Source organism: Zea mays, unplaced genomic scaffold (assembly GCF_902167145.1).
Source record: "Zea mays cultivar B73 unplaced genomic scaffold, Zm-B73-REFERENCE-NAM-5.0 scaffold_54, whole genome shotgun sequence".
Lineage (NCBI taxonomy): Eukaryota > Viridiplantae > Streptophyta > Magnoliopsida > Poales > Poaceae > Zea > Zea mays.
The window spans coordinates 81,767-107,939 of record NW_023367190.1 but is presented as its reverse complement, the minus strand read 5'-3'; the positions used below and the strand labels follow the sequence as shown (position 1 = coordinate 107,939).

The following is a 26,173-nucleotide window of genomic DNA, read 5'->3' as shown; positions in this document are numbered from 1 at the left end:
CGGGACCAGAGCATGTCGTGAAAGACGCACACGGGGCGGGCGTGCTTCGGATCAATGTCCCCAGAAGCAAGGAGTATGCCTGCGTGTTTCGACGAGAACACCGAAAAAACCTAATTCAGCTCTACGTAAGATAGCAAAAGTACGGTTGAGCAATCGACATGATATATTTGCTCACATTCCAGGCGAAGGTCATAATTCGCAGGAACATTCTATAGTCTTAGTCAGAGGGGGTAGAGTGAAAGATTCGCCAGGGAAGAGGCTCTGAAAATGGAATTGAAAAATGACTGCTCTACTCTACAAAATGGCAATACTTTCCGTGGATATCTGAACGAGTTACAAAAGTACTACAGAGGAAGATCCAGATCTTACCGTTTGTATGAACGACAAATCACTGCTGTACAGGAGTTCAAGGAACCATACCCGACACCTGCTAGCACTGAGACGCTTAGTATAGCCTATATGGAGCTCATGAATATGCATGCCTATCCGCAAATCCAGGGTGGGGCCAAGTTCACCCTTCAACTTAGATTAAAAACAGACGACGATATAGCTAATATTACCATAACCACAGCCATTAGGCTTACATATGCGGACGGTACGCTAATTCCTAAGGAGTTCATTTTCCAGGAAATCTATAAAGCAGTCAAGGTGTTTGCAGAAAACTACGGCGATTCTGAGGTCCTGGCTATCATGATAAGTTGTTATACCGATGGGTGTTTAGATGTAGTACGACTTCCTACTAAAGAAGAATCTGATAATTCTTTAAAGAATGTTTTCTATAAGTATTGCGAAATCACTAATTTTAAAAAACCTATGACGCCCAAAAACCAGCATAAAGTAGCTCGCTATAATTGCTATATAACAAAAGAAAATCAAGTGATAAAGAACAAAACGAAATTCATAGTGGCCGATCTAGAAACGATTCCCTATAAATTAGGAGAAAACGACGAATACAATACACACGTCCCCTACGCAGGGGGGTATATGACGATTGATACGGATAAGGGATTAGATGAAAATAAAATTATAATGTTCTATGCTGATGACTACAAAATACTATACGAAGATTTTAAGTCAATGAGTACAAAGATGCTCACAGTTATGATGAACAGGTTGATCAAAGAAGCCAGATCAGCAAGAACATGTTTGGTAGTATACTTTCATAATTTAGGTCAGTTCGATGGTCTTTTTATACTAAGGCATTTAACAATGGAACACAGGGGTTTGGTAGTAGAACCCTTGGTTCGAAACCGTATTATTTACAAGATAAGTGTCTATACAGTATCCCCCAAGGGCAGGCGAAAGAACATATTGTCGTTCCAAGACTCATACCACCTTTTTAAAGGTAAATTAGAAGAACTAGCCCGTTGTTTTTGTCCTAAACTAAACGGTAAGGGTGTTATCAACCACGACAGTGTTTCGCTCGACAATCTGGGGATATATAAGGACGATTACTTATCTTACCTAAAACAAGATATTATGCTACTAGGCGCTGTTATGCTCGAAGCAAAAGCTATCTATTATGATTTGTATCAGGTCGACATACTTAATCGATTAACAATATCTTCACTGGCCCTCTCCATCTTTAGGCGTAAATACATAAACGATAGTGAAAAGAATAGGATCTACATCCTAAACGACAATGAAGAACAATTCATTAGGAGTGGATACTACGGCGGTCATACAGATGTATATCTACCTACGGGGGAACATTTGAAGTATTACGATGTGAATTCTCTATACCCCTATTCTATGTTATCAGAGATGCCAGCGGGCAAGCCTAGATGGAAAAATAATCTTGGGTTAAAGAAAACCAAGATTGAGCTGAAGGATATGTTTGGTTTCATTAAAGCGTTCATAATATGCCCTGCTGACATGCACAAGCCATTTCTACCTTATAAACAGAGTGACGGTACGCTCATATTTCCAACTGGTAGGTTTATAGGTGTCTATTTTTCTGAGGAGCTAAAGTATGCTGTAAGTATCGGTTACAAGGTCTACCCAATCTGCGGCTATCTGTTTGACAGAATGGAATCACCATTCAAGGATTTTGTGAATGATATCTACCGAAGAAGGCTTGAAGCAAAGGCTAGAGGGGAGAAAGCTTTAGATTTTATTCACAAGACCACTATGAATAGTCTCTACGGCAGGTTTGGTATTAACCCTGAAAGCACTACCACCTTAATTCTTAATAAAGAAGAAGCACTCAAATTCCCTATGGAGCATGAAGGATTTATGCATAGCGAAGAACTATGTGCTGATAGGTTCCTCATAACCTACAAAAATAAAAGAAGTGCTGAATTACAGCGAAAACGCGAAAAACCCCCGGCTAATGCAGCAGTGCAAATCTCAGCAGCCGTCACAGCCTATGCGAGGATACATATGTATCCATATATAGCAAGGGAGGATTGCTACTATACTGATACGGATTCTATTGTTGTTAAGCACCCTCTTCCCGCTGATGAAGTATCTGCGACCAAATTAGGTGCTTTCAAGCTAGAACACGATGTTACTAAAGGGGTCTTCCTAGCTCCCAAGTCCTACATGTTACAGACGGTAAGAGATGAGCAGATCGTGAAGCATAAAGGTGCTGGAAAAATAATGGCTAATGAGAAGTGGTTCATAAACCAGCTAGATGACCCTCATCTCAAGCATACTTTCGAATACGAACTAAAGTTCAGTAGGAACTGGCATAAGCTGCTGGTGGAAAAGAAAACAGCGCGTATCACTATGGGTATAGAAAGTAAGAAGCGAGACTTCGTTTTTGACCGGTATGGTAAATGGGTTGGAACTAAACCTATTCATGTAGGAGATGGGGATGTTAATAGTTTGAATCCCACATCCTATAAGCTAATTAAGAGCTTGCTGGAGCAGAATGAGGATCTCCGAGTAGAACTCGCTAAATCTGAACAGATGAAATCTGGTACACAGAATATCAAAGATTCTAGTAAGAAGAAAGCTTCTAAGAAGAAGTCTGACAACCCTGATAAGAAAGCTGAATAAATAGATAGATAAGATAACCCGCAAGATCAATCAAAACAAAATCCAGTAAGAAAAGCTGGAGATCTATCCACCATCGAGGGTACACTCCTGCGGTACAACCCTAACCACATCTACCATCACTAGGCCTCCCCCTACCCATCATTTTGATTTCTACAGTCCTATAGTTGGGTATAAGTTCAGAGGGCTGAAGCGAAGAGCTAATCTCCTTGCTGGTGAAGAGTAGCGAGTTGGAAAAAAGATCGATCGCCCCTCTAAGAGCCGAGTAGCATCATGGTAGATATCTTCTGCGAGGTAGGCTTTCCTATCTGCCGAGTAGACCTATCATACTAGCCGAGTACTCCTATCATACTGGATGAAAAGATTAAGGGTGAGGCCTTGGGTGCATCTATTTCAGCACTCTCCCTTCTTCAAGGATGTACTGTACATTACGGAGATAAATTCATTGAAGTACATCTTTCCCCTACTATTGTGTCTACTTTTATCAAACCTTTGCCTTTACCGCGTTAGCCTAGTTAAGAATATGATATATAGTTAAAAAAATTCTATCTAATAATAGCAACCTTCCTCGTAATACCAACCTTAGCTACCTCCCTCTACCCTTCTATCGAGAGTAGCTATCCATCATGAAACAAAGATTAGCTTTCTTTTTATTTCTTGAGTGTGGATACTTGAATTCCGACTTATATGTTGATATAGTATCAATATTGATATAGAACGATCAAAAATAGGTGGTTGATAATTGTGCAACTATACTCTTTTAGTGTGGACGTACTACCACCAACACCCACTCAACCTTTTATTCGTTACTAATTCATTAGCTGTACTAAGTCTTGCTTGAGGGAATAGGGTTAAGCCGTCCTCACGAGGTATAATAGCATTATCTCTTCAACGTCGCTTGATGATCATTTTCTCTTTAAAGAGAGTCTAACTCCCTCTTGTCCAGATACGGAATCCATTCCTTGGTATTACTCTTCCTTTCAAGGATCTCACTTTGTAGGCTATACATTCAATAAAATGCACATTTCTTTTACGTTCTATAGTATCAATTCCTTTCCTTACAATCACTCTATCCTTTCTTCACCTTTTATTCTATGTATTCAACCTAGGATACCAATCCCTTCCCTTTATGAATCCGAGCTCGCCCTCCGGGGGGATGAAGGAAAACTGCATTATTTGTTATCGTCCAACCACCTCAGCTTTGGAATACCTAATAACATACCTCCCTAGTTCCCCGCTATCGCTATCAGCCTTAAAGCCAACCTGATATGGCGAACAAAAGAAACCTAGCTTGAGCCTTCACTCTACCTAGAACCTAATTACTACCTAGCTTTACCTTCGCGGGTATTCTTACAATAGGGATACCATGATCAAATGTCTTCTGAATTCCACACCTCAAGGCAGCCATCCTCATAAAGGATAAGAGCTTTGTCATTGTTGTCGGCCAGTAATAACCCCTCGGACTCAATCTCTCTTTTGACTCTATATATGTGGGCACCTGATATCTATGAGGGTTCACCCACCCCGGTGACAGCATTCCTTTCTATTGCGCCTAAAATCTCTATTTCTGCAAATATGTCACGTGTTTCTATTGTTGCTTCCTATGGGGGTACATTACAACAAATCTTCTTTTTCTGCAGCATTGCTTCTATGATCTTAGGAGCACTGGCCGCCATGGCCCAAACGAAAGTAAAAAGACCTCTAGCTCATAGTTCGATTGGACATGTAGGTTATATTCGTACTGGTTTCTCATGTGGAACCATAGAAGGAATTCAATCACTACTAATTGGTATATTTATTTATGCATCAATGACGATAGATGCATTCGCCATAGTTCCAGCATTACGGCAAACCCGTGTCAAATATATAGCGGATTTGGGCGCTCTAGCCAAAACGAATCCTATTTTGGCTATGACCTTCTCCATTACAATGTTCTCATACGCAGGAATACCCCCGTTAGCCGGCTTTTGTAGCAAATTCTATTTGTTCTTCGCCGCTTTGGGTTGTGGGGCTTACTTCCTAGCCCCAGTGGGAGTAGTGACTAGCGTTATAGGTCGTTGGGCGGCCGGAAGGTTGCCATGAGTAAGGTTGGGAGACCGAAGGCTGTTTTCCGTGCACCGGACACGTAGCTTACCGAATCAGTTGCAACACAGATGGGAATGCATGCTACGAAAGACAGGGTCGAGTCTGATACATCAACCGTCGACTCCATATCCTTGTACGAGTCCACAATCACTACACGAGATGAACCTGGGTTTGGTGAATGGAAGTTGGCCTTAGGTGTAATAGGACTCCCAGTTACTGCGCGCGATCGTATACTGGGGTGCTCCCCGTCGGTTGTTGGAACGACGCGAGCCGGGCCTCGATTCCTTTCATAAAGATGAAGGGACAGAGGTGACTAATTCCCCATCTCATTTGGGGCGGAAAACGAATCGACATCTCGATGTGATACAGCCCTTTCCATTTTCGTTGGGAAAGAACGGCGAAGTCCATCCGAACCCTCCAATGAAGAAATAAGAGGAGAGCAAAGCGCCAATGGCGCGCGAAGGCGGAAGGGGCACGGAGAAATAAAGAAGTGTGGAGGAGAAGCAGCTTCGCTTCCTGGGCCCAAAGCAGTGCTTTGTTTCCTGGCCAAATCAAGGATTTGGGGCTGATTGCAAAAGATATCTGAATAGAAAGATAGATCCATCCATCTATCCAGATATCTAAAAAAGAATCGATTTTGATTTCATGAAACCTTTGATTCAAAGAACTGCGCTTAGCCCCCCCGCTCATGAAACGGCTCTGCTGCAATGGATGGCAGAGGGTCCGTAGTACCCGAAGCACTGGAGTGATCCAGTAGCCGGGAAGGGGCCTAGAAGTGCCTACTACTACACCACACTACACTTGGCTCTACACATTTACAGAGCTTACCCCTGTCCAGTGTCTGGCAGAACGTTGGGGGCTTCAATCGTCGACTCGTTATCCCCATCTCAGCCCAGGCTAACGGAGCCTGACTTATTCAGGGGAGAGAGTGGAGCCTATCGAAGCACTCTTGAGAGTAAGATCCTTGGCTCCTCTTCATTCTCTACAGGGGTCTCTGCCCACATGGAAGCGGGGCAGAGATGGATAAGATCAAACACGGGAATAAGAAGCATTTAAAATGCCTTTTTTATCATTTTTATAGAGGGGGATGGATAAAGTGGGCAAAACAGACTCACATTTTTCAATCGAAAAGATGGGTTCCTTTTTCGTCTCGACAAAGAAAGAATCATCTTGAAAACGCTCCTAACCCCTTCGTAGGGCCGTGTATAGTAAGTGATCCGAACCTGCCCGGAGCGAGCCCCCCCTTAGAGGCAAGTGAAGTTGGTGAGCCGTATGATGGGCAACTATCTCCTGCGGTTCGGAGAGGACTCAGCTGTTAGTTAGTACCCCCTTGGTTTCGGGGTGGACCCTTTCACTCTATTTTATTATATACGCTTAGCGAAAAGAATGTTTTTTGATAGACCTAGGACATGGATTCTATATGAACCAATGGATCGTGACAAGTCGTTACTACTAGCAATGACTTCCTCTTTCATTACTTCATCCTTTCCATATCCCTCTCCCTTGTTCGATCTTACTCATCAAATGGCACTCAGTTCATATCTGTAAATTCGATCATTTACAAGGTTCAAAGAAAGGGTGGACTGCAGGTAAGCACTAATTAAAACCTCTGCATTTCCGTGATTCAAAAACAAGGGCGTACGTAGCCCATTGTAGATTCCAGCCGAGAAGATTAAGGAATTGTGACAGCAACCATGTTACTTGCTAAATTTTGCCTATATCTACTCCAAAACTGGAGGCATTCATCGAAAGCTAGCAAGAGTATTTCATCCTTAGTGAACTGAGAGATGTTCTATCGCTCCGCGCCTTATTTACTTATTCAGTCTAAATACGCTCCTTCGGGCATAATAAGCAGAGTCTGGGAGTTATAGAAAGTAGGTCAAGTAGTGAAGAAGTTGGGTCTTGGGTAAGCATGTTGGACTAGATAGAAAGACGCATTACTTCGGACTTGGGTAACTCTTGACGCCGATATAGATGTGTTTTCTTTTTGCCTATAAGAAATCCTCCTTTATGTATGACTGGGCTTGTGAGAAGTGGTCTAATACTATCTATTCAGATATGTCTCTTCTTATCTTATGGATAAGCTAGGGAGGGCATAGGTAATTGCTTGGGGGGGCTAGTCAATGAAGAATTGAGTATCTAATAATAATTTCTTGTGGGCAAGAGTAGGGTTGACTTGGTAGGTAGAACTATTCTTATGGCTAAGAAGCTAGGCCGATATGCTCATACTAAGTGCTGTAATCTCTCATTCATGCGCATTAAGGAAATTGTAAAGAAGAAAGTAAAACGCTCTACGCCTCGTCGAATAAGAGTGTTTCCGGATCATATCTATTCTTCTCGGGTACTCTTTCTTAATGAGAAAATCATAACTTGATCCGATCTTTATGTCGCACAGTGGTGTCCCAGGCTAGGGCTGCAGGTCCAGCATAAGAATCTAAACTAAAAAAGTATGTTTACGTGGTCCATAAATAATGGTGACAGAAATCCCTCCTACTGCGCCTCAACTTGGACTGGAGCTTTCGGGTCTCTAGGTATTGAATTAAAGAACGGGTTTAGCTTTGCTTTGGGGGGAGTCCTGGTGGGGAGATATGCTAGCAGGTAATGGCTCAGCTTCTACTTAAAAAGCGTTTTAAGCGGGTTTCCCTATTTATTTGCGGGTCTCTCGTACAAGATTCTATCAGTTACAGCGGATTCAAGGGATGGAGCCAGATCTACTATCCGCTTGCTGTCCCTAAGCTGATAATTGCCCGAGCCTATTTGTTTTTTTCCGGGGAGGGGCACATAGCGATAGATACTTTAGAAACCTATCACTAAGAATAAGAAGCGGGCTCACTGAAAACCAAACTGTTCGTATTTCTTTAAAACGCTGCTGCCCTAGCCGGGGGTCTGTCTATAGAAGAAGGGAATCAATAGGAAGGAGTCTAGCCCGAGTGAAGGGTTGATTCAACCAAAGCAAGAAACAACCCTATCTTCTGAGTGAAGGGACAACCCAATCATTCCTAAGTACCAGAGCCATGGCGCGGAGTACCATTACATTACCGGCACTTTTCTTTGAATCACTTCTTTGATCATTAAGATCCTGTTCCCCGAGCAACCCGATCCGATATTCCTTAACTGCTATCTTTCCTTGCTTTTAAATAAACAACTACTTCATTTCAATTCATTTGCAAGACCAGGCTTGCTCTCCGAGGTGGCATCCCCTCCTAAGCGAAATACTAGAGTAGAGGGCTTCCCGTCTTTACTTGCTTCTGGTTGATGACAGCTACATCCTTAGCTGGTTTGACAACCCTTGCTAGCTTCTTACTTTCTTACTTCCTCGCTCGCGCTTGGGGTTCCCCCTAATCCGAGTGTTCTTCCAAAACAGCTATCCACCGACTAATACTTACCTGCCTCCTTACCCGCTTTCCAAAAACCCTATCTGTCATTGCATTGCCGTGGTTTCGCACCTCCTACGCCAATACTTGCTTAAATAAATTCTCTAGGGAAGTAGGGCTTCAAGGAAGTAGACAACCACTTATCGTTATCGGGGAGGATGGATGGTTGTCCCTTCTTCTCAATAGAATCCGATAGACAAGAATCGAAAGCAGCTGATTTATTCCTCAAGTAAGTCAGTTGATGATTCAATTCCTTCAAGGCAAGAGTGGGGCATCTAGATCGATTCGTTTTCCGGTTGTTATACCGCGAATAGAAAGAATTCTGATTATCTGTTGAGGCAAGCTATTCATCATTAACAGGAAAGATCCCAAAGCTGTTATTGCTAACATGGGATAGCCTGACTCTACGCTACAATCTCTATTTTCTTATGATATTGAATCTGGCTTCTATTATTCAATCTCTAGTTACCGTGGGAAAAGAAAGAGACAAGAGCTCTTAGTCCGACAAGACAAGAGAGGATATGCCTCCAAAAGCTTCTTCAATAGCAGTGGATTGAATTCATCTGCACACTGATAATTCACCAAAAACAAGAGGAAAGAGAGCAGTGGATGATTTAACACTAAGCCAATCTTGAACAGCAGAGGGTTCATCTCTATCTTTAGACTTGGGATGGGAAAAACTTCAGTTGTTGGTTGGATTACTGGCTGAAACAATAGACCTGTTGGTTAGAAAAGCCATTATTTCACAACTGTTAAGGATTACTTCAGGAGGACCTATTAATAGTGCTTTGATCCCTGCTTAGTGTTTTCAAAAGATAGTTGGAAAGGTAGGTCTATTTCTTCTTTATCTTTGTAGATCAACCTAGCTTTGTACATGCTATTGCTTCTACAATTCACAAGAGTCATTTCTCCCCAAAAATAAATAAGGTTCACTCCAGGTTCTTAATAGGCAGTAGGCCCCTAAGTCAAAACTACCATAACTTCTTTCTTACAATCCGATTACTATTTGATCGAGAGATAGGCACATTTCTCCATGATATAAACTATCCAATCCACCTCTTCTATTATGAAATATAAACCAGACATCGTCGGCGTAAGAACAAGACGGATACTTCTCCTCCACCCTTGGAACGAGTAGTAGCTTCTAGTTTCGCAGGAATGACTAGAACGCTCAGATATGGAATTCTTTTAGGCTAGCTCCGGGCTTGCTGTTACAAGCGATTCGAATAGTTTTCCTGTGCTAGTTGTGTTGTACAGTACTATACTACAACTACATTTCTTTCCTATTGCTTACCCGGTCTTATAGCTCTACTTTTGAAACCGAACGAGTATTGCTAGTTGTTACAAACAAACCCACCAAGCTATCTCATCCTCCTCCCCCGGGTTTCCTTCCCGCGACCTGTGCTAGTAGTATGTCTCCGTTGCTATTTACTTTCTCGAATAGACTAGTTGGACAGCTATCTACGCATTTACCAGTGCTACTTTAACGAATCGGGTAGTTGGACAGCAGGAACTCTTTTTTCTTACTACTCGTCCAGTACTAGCATCCTTTGCCTTCTCTATCATTCCAGAGCTTCTCAGCAGACAATCTCAGCCCCCTAGTTTAAGTCTACGTCCTCAGGGGCGCCCTTTACTTGGTTGAGATCTAACCACCTTATGATAGCACCCCAATATTGACGATCATAGATCCAGGCGGGCCCCCCTACCCAGAGACATTATAGCTCATCGGTCTATCAAGATAATAAAATTCATTAATGAAATTCCTGAGGAGAAAAGCTTTGTCTGGGCTCAAATTCCAATACCATTGATCGAGGATAGGGTTTTGAAGGAGGAGATGCAAGAGGGGTCACCATTGTTTACTTTTCATGCCTACTTGCCGGCGGAAGCGAGTTACGGCTTTGCTTCTTTCGTGATTCACTTGGAATTCACTTTCTTTCTTTGCATTCAATTCTAACTTTGGGATTCCAGAACATTCAAGAAAGAAGGTCAAAGGACTCAGGCTTTAATGCCAAAGTACTGGGCAGAGCGTACTTACCTACTTAGACAAGAGGGATACTTATAGATCTCTATGAGCGTAAGGCAAAGTGGGCAAGACTACTTCCACAACTACATTTTCGCCATTTTTGTTATAGCCCTTGCGGCTGCTGAAGCAGCTATTGGACTATCCATTCTTTCTTCCATCCATCGTAACAGGAAATCAACTCGTATCAATCAATCCAATTTTTGGAATAATTAGACATAGAATCCCCTAAACAAAGGGGCATATATAATAATAAGAAACATTAAGATGAATAGAAATCAAATCTTATTTTCTTATTAGTGTTTAATAATATCCTTTTTTTTAGTAGGTTATTTCAGAGTATTGTTTTTTACTTATTGAATATTGCATTTTTGCAATTCATTGATATTGCAATAATTTATATTGAAAAGATGATAGCTAATTTATTGGCTAATTCGAATTAGTATGTAGAATTCGTATAATTATAACTGTTGAAGCCTTAAATTCAAGTCTCTTGGCTTTCTAAGATCAGAGGAGGAAAAGAATGAAGGTGTGGGCGGGAAGGAGGAGGCAAGGCCCCCTCAATGTGTATTCGACTACTCATTACGGAACCACCGATTGATCCGATTAGACTTCCCGCGGGGTAGCACGGGGAACTTGCTGAATCAACTCCTTGGAATCGGAGGCCTGACTGAGGGTCAATCCTATGGTAACCTCAACCTAGGAATGCCTGTTTCACTTCCTTGACAGAGCCAACTGAGATGCTCTGTCTCGATGTTGACCTAACATGGATTGATTAGAAATTCTGAAGGGTCTCATCCTGATCTCGCAAAGGATCAGCAATAGCTGTGTGTACTCGAGGACTCTTAGGGAAAGAAAAGCACTTTTCTCTCTCAGCAGTTAGACCGGCTATGGGCGGGTTGGTTATATACTGCGCCTTCCTTCTTTCGAACCTTTTGGTATGTATTGCCCCAGAATAGAATAGATCAGATCCACCGGACCAGAAACTCAATTCCGCACTGCTGCTGAGTCGTCGGGCTTATCCACCTCAGGGATTCGTGGAATTTCCGTTTTTGAATTGCGTTGGGGGAAATCTACCAAAGCTAGGCAGATAGATAGACTCCTTTCCCGCTGCTAAGGGAGAGCAAGAAACTAAATCACATGACCAGCGCCCTTTTTTTTGCGGGTACTAAGAGTCCTCTCACTACCAACCAGCAGACATCATCATCTGGCTGGGTCTTGCCGGTATCAACAACGAGAAAGAAGAACCAAATGGAAACAGCAACTAACTATGGCTCTTGGCCCAGACAACGTCCTAGGCGTAGGGGAGATCAAAACAAGAAGTCACGCCTAGACGACGACGCCCGTCCTGGGCTGCAGTAAGTAGATCGAGAGGTCGTTCCGCCCCTTGTCCCCGAAGATGGGTAATATGTTCTCATACAATGTTGCTCCAACTTTTTTCTAGAGGGCCTAGCTGGCGAGCGATCCCAGTCCGCGGCAGAGAACAAGACAGCAAGCGAGCGTACCTTTGTTCGCTTCTTTTCCACCAAGCACAGAAGTTTAAGGAGAACTGTAGGTCGGTGGCTACCTAAGGAAACTCCGATTCGATCCGCCCCCCGGCTGGGAGGCATCTACCTCATCCCGATCACAAGGAGAGGTTCACCATGATGGGGGGGTCAGGTACTTGAATTCTTTTCGTTCCGGAAAGAATTCAATGCATAGGGGACCATCCTTTTTTTTGCGGCATGCTCTCTGATTTACGGATTCGCAGGGGGCCGAGGGCCAACCTTAGTTGACTGACAATGACAAAGGCTTGCGAAACAAAGTAGCGCCTTTGAAATGGAATCTTAATTAAGTAGTCGTCTATCAGTGGTGCGAAGCAGCTTTGCCCCGGGGAGCGAAAGGTTATACCTTTGTAAGCGAACAGCGGTTCTTCTATGTAGGGTATTCCTCCTTTACTCTCTTAATTAACGTCGAGCTAAGTGACTTTGTGTAGCGTAGTAGAATGAAGGCTACGTACGCACCGACACTCTCTTATCCCTAAGCCTCTTCTCTAACTCGCTCGCCTACAAAAAATAGTAGGCGAGGCACTCAGCCGCTGACTTTGACTGTACTGTAGTGTAGTGTAGTATACTTTCGTCGCCTTTTCTTTTAGAACCCTTTCTCATGTTCTTTCATTCATCAAGTAGGCGAACCGTCAGGTCCTTAGTAGCGTTGACAAAGAAGAAGAGCCAAAAAGAAAGCTAGAATTTCCATTCCAATAGTGAGACCAGCTTGACAAGCTACCTTTCGGGTGCGAAGATCATTTTTTATGACTTCCACTTCTCGATCCCGGCCCGGAAAAGTGACCGACCCAATGAAAGAAAGGGTTTATGAGCCCTAGCCCTGTAAGCCCACACCTGTGTAGAGTAGATCGTTCAACACCTGCGGCACAAACCCATTTTTGACCAATTGGTCCGTATATCATAGGCGACCGAACGGCCGCCCCCCGTCTTACTAGACCAACCTGCTATAATTATTCCATAAACACCTAGCGAAGATATGGCAAACAAATAAAGTAGCCCTATGTTCGGATCTGACAATACCATACCATAATCAAAAGGTACAACGGCCCAAGCGACCAGACTTAACATAAATGTAGCCACTGGAGCCATTCTAAAAAGGGAGAAATTAGCACTACTTGGTGAAATAGGTTCTTTTAGAATCAATTTAAAACCATCTGCTAGAGGTTGTAACAATCCGAACGATCCCACTACATCAGGACCCTTTCGACGTTGCACAAAAGCCATTACTTTACGTTCAGCTAGCACTAAAAAGGCTACTCCTAGTAGAAGTGGTAGAATTAAACAAAGTATTTCCGCTGGAACAGCTATGTACGTTTTCGATTTTCTATTCACTCATGATCGGGCCTGACCTGGTCGACCCGATCAAACTATTGAACTTATGATCTGGCCTGGTTGACCCAATCATGATATTGAAGGATGGGACCTTTTCTCGATAAACTCCGGATCCCGAGAAGTTTTGAAGATGGTGCTCCTGTTACGTTACTTCGAATGGAATCCTCACTTGACTAAGCATAAGCGAAAAACGTGGCTGAGAGTAAGCAATCCCCTTTCCTAGTGGTTGAGTCATGATCAGAAATATTGCGAAAGAAAGTGAAATGTCCTATCGTCGTCCCAATTTGGGTAATCCACGATGTCTTCATTTTATGTACCCATCTTTACTCGTTTTCGGTGTATCGATAGTTCGTTGTACTACACTTTGAACTAACCTAGAGTAGAGGCCGTGCTTAGGAAAAAATCGATATCAGTGAAGTAATCCCGGAACTCTAGAAATCGTGAAGAATTTCTTCCATTTTGTTCAATATCGCGAATATAGCGGAAAAGGGCCCCCTCTAGAACATTCCTTTGAATGGAATTGTTCATTGGGTTCGACTTGTTGTTCGAAAAAATCGAAAGCAGTCTCTCGTATGTTATTGTAAGGTGATTCATTCATAATATTTATTATGTGCGGTTTCAAGATGCTAAAAAAGTATATTTTGTAATCGGCTTTTGAGCTCCATTATGTGTACTTCATCAATTTAGGAATTATGGACTTGGCGGTAGTGGTCAATACTAACTGCACCGTCTAAATGCTCCCTGACCAAGTTAGCGTACTCGCCAGGGTTGAGTTGAGGGCCCGTGCGCTAATTGGGCTTCGAGGTTGGCTTGGCTATACGCGAAAAAAGCTCGCTTTCTACTGATCTGCGGCCTGTTCTGTCCTAAACAGTTCCTGAATGTTATTTGTTTCATAGGAAGATTCCAAAAGCACATTGATGCCGAAAGAATCTTCGGAACCGGTGGAGAGGCTATTCTGATTGAAGGCTAGACAAATAACATGACTGAGGTATGTAAATCAAACCAGTGAAATAGCTTTATAATATTAGATAGATATAGAATATCAAAAGCAAAAGCCTGATAATGGGTTTCAAACACGAAAGAAGAAAAGAAAAAAAGAAAATTATAGCTTTCTTTTTTTTTGGTGCGTGCTTTTCGCCTGCCTTCCCGACCACGGATAGGCTACGGGGCTTTGCACTTCGGCCCCTGTGAATACCACATCAAGGTGACAGGATTCGAACCTATGGCCCTCTGTACCCAAAACAGATGCGCTGACCAGACTGCGCTACACCTCGTCTCCCCCCCGGAACATATGGTATGGATCTACCCGATCGAAAAAGACTCGAACCGCAGTCGCCCACCCCGCGGCACAGGGAGGCGAGAACCACCGCTTTTAGGAAATAAGCCTACAATTTTATTTGATTCTCGTCTCGTTTCACTTGCATTTTCTTTCGGAATGACTTGATCGTTCTGAGAGTGGAATCGAACCACTCACTCCGGAAGGATTTAGAGTCCAAAGGGCCCAGCGAAAGAAGTCCCACGCCAGCAGCCTGCCAGAACCATTAATACAGGGTTTGATCCACTGAACACCCACACAATCTCGATTTGACAGATCATCGCCATCTCTTTGGACATGCATGTGTTAAGCAAATGGACTGAACTGAATGAAGAGTGATGTCACATCGCATTTTCGATCTTAGGCGAACGATGGGTTACCGGGTCTACGACCTCGCAAGGCACTACTGTAGACCTCTTTGGGCCAGACGCTTTCTCAATCAAAAATGGAAAGAAGGAGTGAGTCTATCACCTACGTCATTTCTCAAGCAAAAATGGAAGCATTAAGTCATCGTTCCGTCATACAACATCTAAGGTCATCCCTTACGACTTCCCTACATCACCCTTCTAAGCTCCTTTGCCCTATGACAAAAGTCTACTTTGAATGAATGATCATTTTACGGTTCGATTCCGGCTCGTGACATGAAGAAGAAGTCCCAAACAGGGATCAGATGAGTTTGCACAGCGTTACTTTTTGTTCTTCGTTGACGGAAAATCAAACGGTTCCCGGTCTTTTCAGAAGACTATGCTTACTTTCTTTTCTCTTACCGGTCTTTTCAATCAAGGAAATGTATTCCGTTCCTCGAATCGGGACTTTCTTTGTCGAGGATCTCTGGTACTCCATCGAGTTTCCGTTTCTTCTTCTAATGGCTGTGTCCGTCTAAGGTGGCTGGCTATTTGAGCGATTTAAGTATCGCGGTTGTCTTGAGCTCTGGATTGATGGACGGGGCTGGGTTCAATTTCAACTCGGAGATAGCCGGGTCTATAGCTATAGTAAGAGCCGCTTTGTGAACAGCATCGGATAACATAGCAAGGGTAGCCGCAATAGAGCAATTATGCCTTAAGCCCAAAACTCTTCCTTTCGGGGAAGGAAGAAAAGACTTTTCTTATTCCAAGCCAGCTACGGGACAAGTGAAACGGGCAGTTAGTTCAGTGAGGACAGCAGTTCCAGCAAAGACAGTGGAATGGTAAAGCTGTTCATTCTCAACGGGAAAGGATTTCTCTATTGCAACGGGGCTAGTTTCAACAAGGTGAGCAAAGCTAGATACTTAGGCTTGTCCAGTTGTTCCACCAACCCCTGCTCCCGACCCAGGTACATTCTTCTTGGCAGCTCAAGACCTTTCTTGTTCCTTGCTCCCGTGGATCGATACTAGTTACTTACCTTTAATCTTAGCTTAGTGTCTTTTACCTAACCTACTCGCTCGCCGAGCTTTTTTTATCTTGGTTATTGGCTTTTTTACTCAAGTTAGAGCTTTTCTTTCCTGGCTTTTTCACTCGAGTTGTTCGCTTGGCTTTAGCTCATTTTTTTGTCCATTTCTTCTCTTTACAGATCCCCTCGAAGTATCCAGAAGAATGGCAATGCAAAATAATAGCAATAGTCGTCTCGTAGGTGCTGGTGAAAGAATAGCTTATGGGGCTGGAGTCAAAGGAGCTTTCATAGACATAGAAATCATAATAGAAAGAGCAGGCCTGCGAGCAGCGAGTGCCCTTTGTAAGTTGCGAGCCTGCCTGTCAAACCATAGGCGCCTTACCGCCCCCCCTTTCTTTTTTGAATTAGAAAGAAGGGGATGAAAGACAAAGAAAGAGATCAGGTTATTTATGATCGGAGAAAAGGAAGGGGCGTGGTTGATGTGTCACTGGGAACCCGTAGGAAGGGGAGACGACCGGCCTCATTCACATCTGAAATCGCCAACATGAACACAAACGAAATCGTCGAATTTCGTATAGAAAGAAAAGGAACCACTTCTATTCTCTTCTCTTTTCTTAGGTATATGAAGAATTGCTTTTTGGTCCCTTTCGTCCAGTGGTTAGGACATCGTCTTTTCATGTCGAAGACACGGGTTCGATTCCCGTAAGGGATATTACTTCATCCTGGCCTTCAAATCGTTGGTGCTGATTATCATATAATCTCCTTGCTTTGGAGTGAAGAAAAGAAGTTCGATCAGTTCATTCAATTAGGAAGCGTCAGACTAGGCCTTTCTTTCAACGAATGTCTCATTCTAATCTACCTACCCGGATCCCTTTGCTACTAAGCGAGCCAACTATCTATCGACAGACCCATCAGCTTTGCACTTAACTAACCCATTTATTTCCAACAGTTTGACGCCCCATTCCTCGTTTTCCCACTTGTACTTCTATGCCTTGCCCCATAGAGAGGAGTCTTCTTTCTTCGGAAAAACGGCTGAATTCGATTAAGTATTCCCATAGAGAAAAAAGCCCACTAATAACTGGAGCTGGAGGTAGTAGCCCTTCCTCTTTGGTCTAGTTGACCGCAGCACCCATTGCCGAAAGCAGCTCATACGGGGGTATTTCCTTGGCCAACGCTTCTAGTAGGAGGCATATTCCTTTCTCCCGAGGGTGAGGTTTCTCACTTTTGCCTATGGCTGGCATAACCAAATCTAGAGCGGAGTGAGCCAATCCATTTGTAACCGTTTCAAAGTCTTCTGCGGCATCTTCTGGATCAGAATCTCCTGCTCAACCGAGAATGAATTCATTTTCATTGTATTATGTGGCAGTCCCACTACTTTCAACCATGGAAGCGAATCGATGATCCTGTCCAGAGTATCTTTATGAAGAATATCCTAGCCTAGTCATAGCTTTCTTTGTAAATGATCTCTCCTCTGCATCGCTGGAAAAGTTCTCAACCGGATTATCGGAGAACAACCGCACTCAACCAAGAACTTCCCCTTCCCCCATTTCCCTGTCTTCGCTATTTTGCTTTTCTACTGCTTGCTCCCCGAGCTCCCTATCCGAGTAAGTCCTACCTTCCTGGTTGGCAAGTAGTAAACCCTACTTCCCTTTCAAATCCTTGATTTGATCATCTTCATTCCATGGTGGACGGAGGAAAACTAGTTACAAATGTTCTTTGCTCGTGATACTTTGAATTGAAAGAGGAACGCTTGCAACGATAGCCCTTGTCAAGCAAAGCATCCTAGTGTGAAAAAGCAAGAAAATGCACTGACTGGCCCTGCCTTCAGCCGTACTCTCCTTTCATCTGGGTGGGTACTAGTTTGAAAGCAGGAACTCGGAAAGGAGGCACGGTTTTAGCAAGAAGCAAGGAATTCCAATTCATAGGAAAGCCAGCCCTTCGAAGAAAACGGAAGTGCTAGCAACGAAAGCAGCAGGGCCACGAATCGGATTAACAGATAGGGATCAGGTTGTTGTTGAAGTTCAGTAAAGAGCAGGGCCAAGCCAAGCCGGATTAGCAGAAGAAAAAAAGAAAGAGAAGGGATACCCTTGCATCCCTTCTCTTTCCATTTTCAATATTACAGATTATCTAATCTTTGTTGCTGCTTAGGACTAGGCGAACATCAGATGAGATGAAAGCTAGTACTACCTCATACGATACGGTGAAGAAATTCTAATCTGCTCTAGAAAACCACTTTTCATGTTCCAGATATAGCACGTAGGTTGTGACTCCACATGGGGAGCTGAGGGACATAACATGATAATAGAAGGTCATCCTAGGTAGAGCTGTAGCACAGATCCACGGAGCGGGAGGTAAGAGGAAAAGAAAAGAATACCACCATAAAAGAAAATTGTGCCCTCTTGAGCCCTAAACCTAGGAGCAATGGTTTCTCTCCTTCCCAAACTGCAACCGCAACCAGTTCTAATTCAAACAGTGTGGTGGAGTTCAATCAGAAACTCTCCTTCATCCCTCTTCAAATGCATTCCTCACTACGAGATTGAATATGTTTTCCCAGCCTCCCACCAGTAGGCGAATCCCTCCAACCAATGACTACACTACCTTGGTTATCCGCTTTCATGTCTTGGATTGAGCTTTCTAACTCTTATTATAGTTGGGTGGGCGGAAAGAAAGGACAAGATTCCTGCTTCGTTCAAAGTCCTAGTCCTGTCTCCTGATATCTCGCCCGCTATTTCTATCTCCGCTAAACCTAGTCACTTGGCTAGCTATACTTCTATAGGAACTATCTAAGCTATACTTTACTTGACATGACTGCCTATCCTGGAACTAAAAGTCTTAAATACGTCTCTCTTGGCTACCCGTGACTTGCGTTGACCTATCCCTACTACTTGGTTATTAGCTTACCCTTTTATACCTATTAGAAACCCTAGCTAGCTTGTAAACACCTATCTCGTGCTTTACTTCTATACTGACCTAAACGTGAACTGAACAATATGCCTACCTTTTTTATGTTTCTCAACAATAAGCATCCCGTGGTGACAACAAACCATATGCCAACAAACAACTCCTTAAAATGCTTATATGTATACAGCTTGGCCTTGCTATTCACAAATGTCTATCAGCTTCTCCTGCTTCTATACTTGCCTATCTGTGACATGACCTATTCCTACTTGCTTTGTCAACTACTTTACGATACTTAACTTAACTTTACGATACTTTACTTTATCCCCAGACCTATAAACAATGGGTCTCAATTCGGGAGGAAGAACCGGTAAATTGTACATACGAATGTCAATCTTCATTTAATACACTGGTAGGGGTCGATCAGGCAAATCCCAAAGCCCCGAACTGCTCTACTGATCTTCTCTCTCTTCAGACTCACTGAACCAGACTCCTTTTGCACTGAGAACACAATTAAGAACCCTCCTTCTCACATCACAAGAAGGCAAACCTTGTACGTTGATCGAATCTTCTTTCGCATCCAGAAGAGAGGCTGTGGGCTATCCGAGAGAGTGGTTCAGGTGACTACCGGAGTCATTGATTAAGCAGGTCAGATGGGCTTAGTAGGGCTCGAACCTACAATATCACCGTTATGAGCGGTACGTTTCAACCAATTAAACTATAAGCCCAATCGGATCTCTACATGCCGGGAAGAGCGGACAGAAAGAGGAGACCCTTTGCTCTATCTCCTTCTTCCTCTTCCCGGGGCCCCGGAGGGCAAGCCCTATTAAAGAAGCTAAGTGACTTTCGTCACTCAAGTAGTGAGTTTGAGAGTGGCCGTTAGGGCGACCACTTGTACTTCTAGGCCTTGGCGACCTATAGTCTTGTTACGCAACACAGCTTCACTCGATTCAGTAAATCAATAGTTCAAACCAGCCCACTAATAGCTTAGATAGTGGCCCTTCCACTTTGGTTTGGTATAGTTGACCCTACCTATTGACTCAAGGTAAGACCTCTGACTCAAGGTTCATAGGAAGGGGGAACCCAGACGTAGTGGGATGTAGGCTTCAGTTGTTTTGGTACTTTTGCACTACCTACGTCTTATTATTTATTTTGTAACCGGCTTTTCACCGGCAGGTCAGTAGGCCTTTTAGAAGGCGAACAAACGAAAGTTCTCCGCGGGCGCTAGCGCTATCTTGTTCGCTTTTGTCAACTGAAGTCGCGCGTAGCGCCAACTAACTGATAGCTGATAGAGCGCGGAGCCCCGAGTCTAAGCGAGCAGAGCCATTTCTTTGTCGTCAAAAGAAAAAAAAAGTACTAAAGGCGAAGGGCATTCTGTTGTACAGCTACTTTGGTTTTGGTATAGTTACAAAGGTAACCGGTAGGTGACTGTTGAATCGACAGTAGTTACGAAAGGGGGAAATAGCTCAGTTGGTTAGAGTGCTGGTCTGTCACGCCAGAAGTCGCGGGTTCGAACCCCGTTTTCCCCGCACGATCTTCCTCTTCCTGCCCGACTCATTTTGTCTTCACTGGAAGCTGCTGATCCCAGCGTAGCATTCAAGACAATTGTTCCTTCTTCGGTCTCCCTCCACCCCCTTCGTTTGTTGTGGGTCGCGTCTCACCGCAGGCACTTAATGAAAATGAATGAGTGAAGATCTTCCTTCCCCCCTTGTGTCTTACCAAGGACTGAGTTCCCACTTGTGGCGAAAAAAAAGTATACCATCCCACCCGGCCTCCCCCCGGGGGGTTAAGGTTCCTCTCGGAGACTGCCAGTCTACAAGAAGCTGGCAGAGCTTTAGCCATTGGACCACATCCATCCATCCTCCTACCTAAACAGTGACGCCTTTTCTTGTTCGTTCTTCGAATTACGCTAGTGGAGACTAATTCCTTCCGGCTAATGAAGATACTACCCCAGTCTTCCCATTCATTCCCAGTGGATCCTTTTCATTGAACGAACCAAGTTCACCTATACGAGAGTGAGGAATAGAAATCCTACAATCAACTTCCCACTTTTTATGTCCCGTTTGACGATTCTGCTGCGTCTTTAGAAAAGAAAAAGGAGAAGGACAGGGTCAGAAAAGCGATAACTATCAATTCGAATTCAGAATGAATCAAATCTCCCCAAGTAGGATTCGAACCTACGACCAGTCAGTTAACAGCCGACCGCTCTACCACTGAGCTACTGAGGAAGAACGGACTTAAGGAAGCTGACTCTCGTTCTTTGGACCAACCAACCGAAAAGAAAAAAAGTTAGTCACTTTTTCTCTTTTCCGGGAGAAAGGGTGACGATAGCAATCCCCTTTGCCTCCCCGGCCGGGGAGCCCCCAGGACAGGACAAGGGGGGCGGCGGTCAACCATCAACTCTCGATATGCATATTGATCAATCGATCTCTGCGTCCTGCCAGTTCGCTAAGTAGACTCACTCTACCGAGGGGCAACTAAGGTTGGTTCCTGCCAACTGCTTCCCTTGCTGATCAGCAAGGGAATTGGCAAGTATGAGAGAGGACTCTCTCTGTCTCTCCGAGTTTCAACTACTAAGTGAAGTGAAGTAGCACTTCAGCTATTCTAAATGTAAATAGATTCCGATCAAGCAAGCAGGAGAAGGTGGTCCTTTCATCTCTCTGTCTGCTCCATGCTCTATAGCCTAAGGATCATGAGCAGGTTTAATGCTAGAAAAAAGGAGATCTGCCTAATCATTTCGGTAGATGAAGTAGTGGGATGGGAGGTCACGAAGGAAGTAAGGGGGCGTGTTAAGTTGATAATTTCGAACATTGTAGCATCCTTTTGACGGTTGGGCTTTGAGTTGAGTTCTTTTAAGAACTCTTAATATGAAAATACACATCATAAAATGACGCATCGAGCGAGACCATTCTGTTTCATTGTGAATGAAAGACGTTTTCGACCAAAAACATCTACTCATATCCAGCTTCGTGTCATTTTTCTTCCATTCGCTCGCAGGCTAAACCCCCAAGATCTTTCACTGTTCAGTTTGGTTTCCGTTCGTTAGCAAGTGCCCGGCATCCGTCAAACGAACATCGGCTAGTTGTGCTAGCTTTTCTAGCTACCTCTTTCACCATTCATTGGTTTGCGGATCTCTCCGATTCATTCCCGACTTCCATCCAGGAAGCGATCTCGGTAACCCACGATAAATCCAAATCCTATCAAAACAGCTGTTCCAATCCAATGAAGATATCTCAACATCAATCAACTATTCTTATCGGAAGCTTAGTCTAAACCGAGAAACAAGTTTTTTCGCATCGCTAATAATCCGGCGAAGGGAGGATTCTTCAGAGCGGGATCAATGGACAACGGAGATTTCATAGCTGTCCGGGTGGTTAGGACATCCTATCTTGAGAGATTTAGAAGGGAATGCATGTGCCTACCCTCAAACTTTTGGTTTTGTTTTGTTAGACGGATACGGGATTGTGAGAGCTGATGTTCCGGGATAGAAATCCAGTGTCGAACAAGTAAGTGTAACTTTTAAGTTATCAGGTGGTGAACTCGATAGAAAAGGGTTCTTTCTTATTCGTTAGAGGAGGGTTGTTCTTATGAACGAACAATTTCCAATGACAAGATGGTTGTGCAATCTTGTTATTTTTTTACTATAACTGCAACTGCTACAACTACAAGACGAGAAAAAGATGAAAAAATCCAGTCTATCGCTGGAAGAAGATTGGAATGCGCCCCAAGAGGTGATCGAAATAAAGAGGATAGAAGTCTTTCAAAATCACCCCCGCGTAAAGGAAAAAGCCCTTTCTTATTCTTGGTCGTCTTGCCCCCCTGCTAAAAGATTTCCGTTTCAAACCAGGTTGTTCTTTCGCTTCTACGCTCGTCATTACCTTTTCGTGCTTTCTCGTACCAGTGCGTATATCAATGAAATGGGGTTTCCTTTTAGATTAGAATAGAACCGCCCACTATGTCTGTGATCCAATCTCAGAACTCTTCTTTCTTTCCTCGTTCATCCAATAGCTCTCCAAATGGAACCTCAGCTTTCATAAACAGGAGCCGAAAGAAGGCGGATTGATGCAAGTGTAATCATTCCACGGATAAAGAAAAGAGTGCATGCATCAGTCTCAGTCTCAAAGCCCTTTGAGGCAGTCGGAATTCTCGTATCAATAAGATCATATCGGTATCCATCTATGAAAGATCTCTATTGCATCAAACCTCCCCCTAGCCCGTCCCTTTTTGGTATAGAAAGTTCCAGCCAATTCCAATAGCTTGATAGAGGGCGCTATTACCCTTCAGCTCAAACTTTCGGAAAGCTCTATAGTATCGTATTCCGCTCGTATGCTCTCGTTATGTAATATAATACCTTTTACCGTTCATCAAGTGAACGTAGCCCTTTCGTAGTCTATGCCCCTTTATTCTTAAGTGGGGGAATCCTCTGAAAGCCGGTGATCGAGTGAGTAAGTCCGCCAGGAAGCTAGTTCTTTAGGGCTTAAATGAAAGCTTGTCGGCTGTGAAAAGTATACCTTTCCTTTCCCACCAGTTTTTCGGTGCCTTCTTTATGCTCGAGACTAAGGAAGCAAGAGGAAGAGTGAGGGTCGACAGGCAAAGAATGGCTTGAGTGAAAGCTGGAGTGGCACAAGACAGATTGAAAGCAAAGGGAATAGCTCATATGGAAAGATACATATATAGTAAATTGAATTTGAAAGATACCCGTAATAAGCGATATTCTAAAAGATTCAGAATGAATGAAGACTTTCTAATAACATAGGGTTCCCGTGCAGCCAATGGGATTGGGGGAGTAGTTCATAGTTCCCCTCTAGCCAATCCTAAAAGTTCTTCTGCCTTCGATCCAGTGGTAAGCCTTTCAAGTTTCCAGCCAGTAGACAAGAAATTCTGTACTGTAAGTAAGAGACTAGGGATAGCCATCAGAAAAGGGGAAGCCTGTCTCAATCAGTACTTCTTTTTTTGGAAAGCCAGGTTTTTTTATATGAAACTCAGGCAAGAAGACGAAAAGACGTTCACGTTACCAATTCCGTCTCGTCTGATCTTTTTTTTATTGGTTTTGTTTTTTCTCTCGTGCCCTTCCGGGTGGTACAAAGAACTGATGTAGGGGTTGCCGCTCCTTACCTTAGTTCATCTCTCGGTAGAACAAGGCACCTATGCGGTGGGTTCGACTCCCACAGGAGCGTACATTTCCAATCGATTTGGTACTTTTCTTGATTCAGAGTTCTTGCTGTCCATTACAGATTCTTTAGCGATGTAAAGCCATCAGGCAGTAGACCGGCAAGGGAACGGCTGTCTCGGTATTCGTTCTTGAATCAGTGACTGAGAGTAAGGGCTAGTGATTCATCTAATCAGACTAGTGGGGCATCTTTCTTTTCGTAGTAAGCAACTCTATTGAGAAAGCTCTTTCTTGATCGAAGTAAAGAATCATTGTAGTTCCTCTTTAGGCGAGCTACTTCGTTCCTATTCTCCGATTCTGAATAGGATCAGGTTGTAATGAACCAAAAATACTTCGCTAAGGTTCAACCGTTTCGCTACGGTTTTCTTCCAATTTCTTCTAAGGAAGTAAAATAAAAGAAAGAAAATAAAGGCCTTATAAGCTTTCTCTGTATGGAAAAAGGAAGAAGATGCTGCTTCGGCTTCCGTTTCTAGCTCTGCTTGAGCTGCTTCGTCTGTTTCTCTTGATGTGGATGTCGGTGAGTCAGATCTCTTCTCTCACTTTCGGAGCACAGTTGGTCCTCAATTTGAAAACCGACAAAGGTGACTTCTTCCTTATTCACGCCTTGATGCACCGCACCTTTTTCGTGTTCAATCTCGCCTGAGAGCAGTGCATCGATACCATTCGTCTTGAAGAGCCTATATAAGCCCTGACCGAAGAGAATCCTTTGATATCCGTCTTGCCTTCTCAGTCCTCCTTCTCATCCCATAGGTCTCAGGGTCCCCTCCACCGACCCTTGTACTATAGGTTTCCGGGCGTGAGCCAAACCTAGGGCTTGGATCGAAATATAGCTTTGCTTCCTTTTTTTCTTTAGTCAGAAAGAGTTCCCAGCTTATAGTAAAGGCTATAATAGTTCTAGTTTTCTTTCTCATTAGGGAAGGCGGGCTCGCAAGCCTAGCCTTATTTTTAGCGGCCGGGAGCTAATGTGAGAGGCATCGGCAGCCTCAACCACGGTTCAAGCACCGGCTCACGACAGAGCTTGATCATACCTGGACCTACTTCATTTTCTACTCCTGTAGGTTAGGTTACCGATTTTCCTCCGACGATGACTCTAGGTGAGGGACTTAGGCCTATCAACGGCATTCTGGACCTGCCTTTCTTCTCACTTGATAACAGATCATCTAGCTCTCTTTTATAGTATAGTAAAAGTCTATCTGGGCACGGAAGCTAAGCGGGCTAAGAAAAAGGCTTAATAAGATGAGTGGGGAAGAAAAAGTATAGCATTCATTCCGAACTGATTCTAAGAATCGCTATTAGATGCTTCTGCAGATTCGTATGTTGCTCTAATTGAAGCAAGGGCTAAGGGTTCGGTGGGTGCAGGCCGGTCAGCCATCAGTCTCAGATCCATTCCCGCATTCTCTTATTATGTAGTCTTGCTCACTTGACGATTCGGAAGATGAGGATAAGAAGAAAGGATAAAGAGCAGGATCGTGAGGATGCCCCCTAGAGGAAGGTGGCTCTAGACCTCCTGTTTAGAAGAATGAATTTCCATTCTTTTGTTGGTTTTCTGTTCACTTTGAATCAGCCTACGTCGTCTCTCTTCCCTCACAATCATCAGTGTCTGAAGTTTCATGATGAATATTGGTTTCACATTTTATTGCTGTAGTGAGGAAATAGAACCAGATGATACTAAAAATTTGTATTTGAGTTCTGATGAGGAGTGAGGTAGATTCGCATTGTTGAAGAAAGCGAAGAAAAAGGATGCTGCTATGGCTTGCTTGTGGCTCTTTCTTCTATTGGCTAGTCTCAGGCATGAGAGTTTAAATTTCTTTTGAAAAGCAAGTGCGGCTCAGTCATAAGTGTTAGTAATAGCATGAAGATTGATAAGTTGTCGGTTCCAAGAGAGCATAAAAAGATCCGGTCACAAGGAAAGTTTCGTAATCAAAACTTTGTATTTGTATCAAGTAAAATCAAAGTTACGGTAATAATAAAAGTATCCTTCTTTCCGATAAATAAAACTAAAAAGACTATGATAAGTTCCCCAAGGAAATGCGCCAGTTCGTCACAATCAATCTTCGAAAAAGTCGA

The 26,173-nt window shown here is 43.5% G+C and overlaps 1 protein-coding gene and 4 non-coding genes across 5 annotated transcripts in view; 3 read left to right on the top strand and 2 right to left on the bottom strand.

Annotated features, from left to right (window-relative positions):
* The window catches only part of LOC118475659 (DNA polymerase-like), a 53,267-nt gene extending 27,094 nt beyond the window's left edge, over positions 1-26,173 (top strand). Inside the window, exon 1 of the mRNA XM_035963911.1 lies at positions 1-26,173. This exon is cut by the window's left edge and continues 27,094 nt beyond it. Within this exon, the coding sequence (XP_035819804.1) occupies positions 268-3,003 (2,736 nt within the window). The 5' untranslated portion in view covers positions 1-267 and the 3' untranslated portion in view covers positions 3,004-26,173.
* Positions 14,555-14,629, bottom strand: TRNAP-UGG (transfer RNA proline (anticodon UGG)). Its single transcript has one exon. It is a non-coding gene; the product is annotated as a tRNA-Pro (tRNA).
* On the top strand, positions 16,679-16,750 carry TRNAE-UUC (transfer RNA glutamic acid (anticodon UUC)). The gene has a single exon. It is a non-coding gene; the product is annotated as a tRNA-Glu (tRNA).
* On the top strand, positions 20,392-20,465 carry TRNAD-GUC (transfer RNA aspartic acid (anticodon GUC)). The gene has a single exon. It is a non-coding gene; the product is annotated as a tRNA-Asp (tRNA).
* TRNAN-GUU (transfer RNA asparagine (anticodon GUU)) lies at positions 21,093-21,164 on the bottom strand. Its single transcript has one exon. It is a non-coding gene; the product is annotated as a tRNA-Asn (tRNA).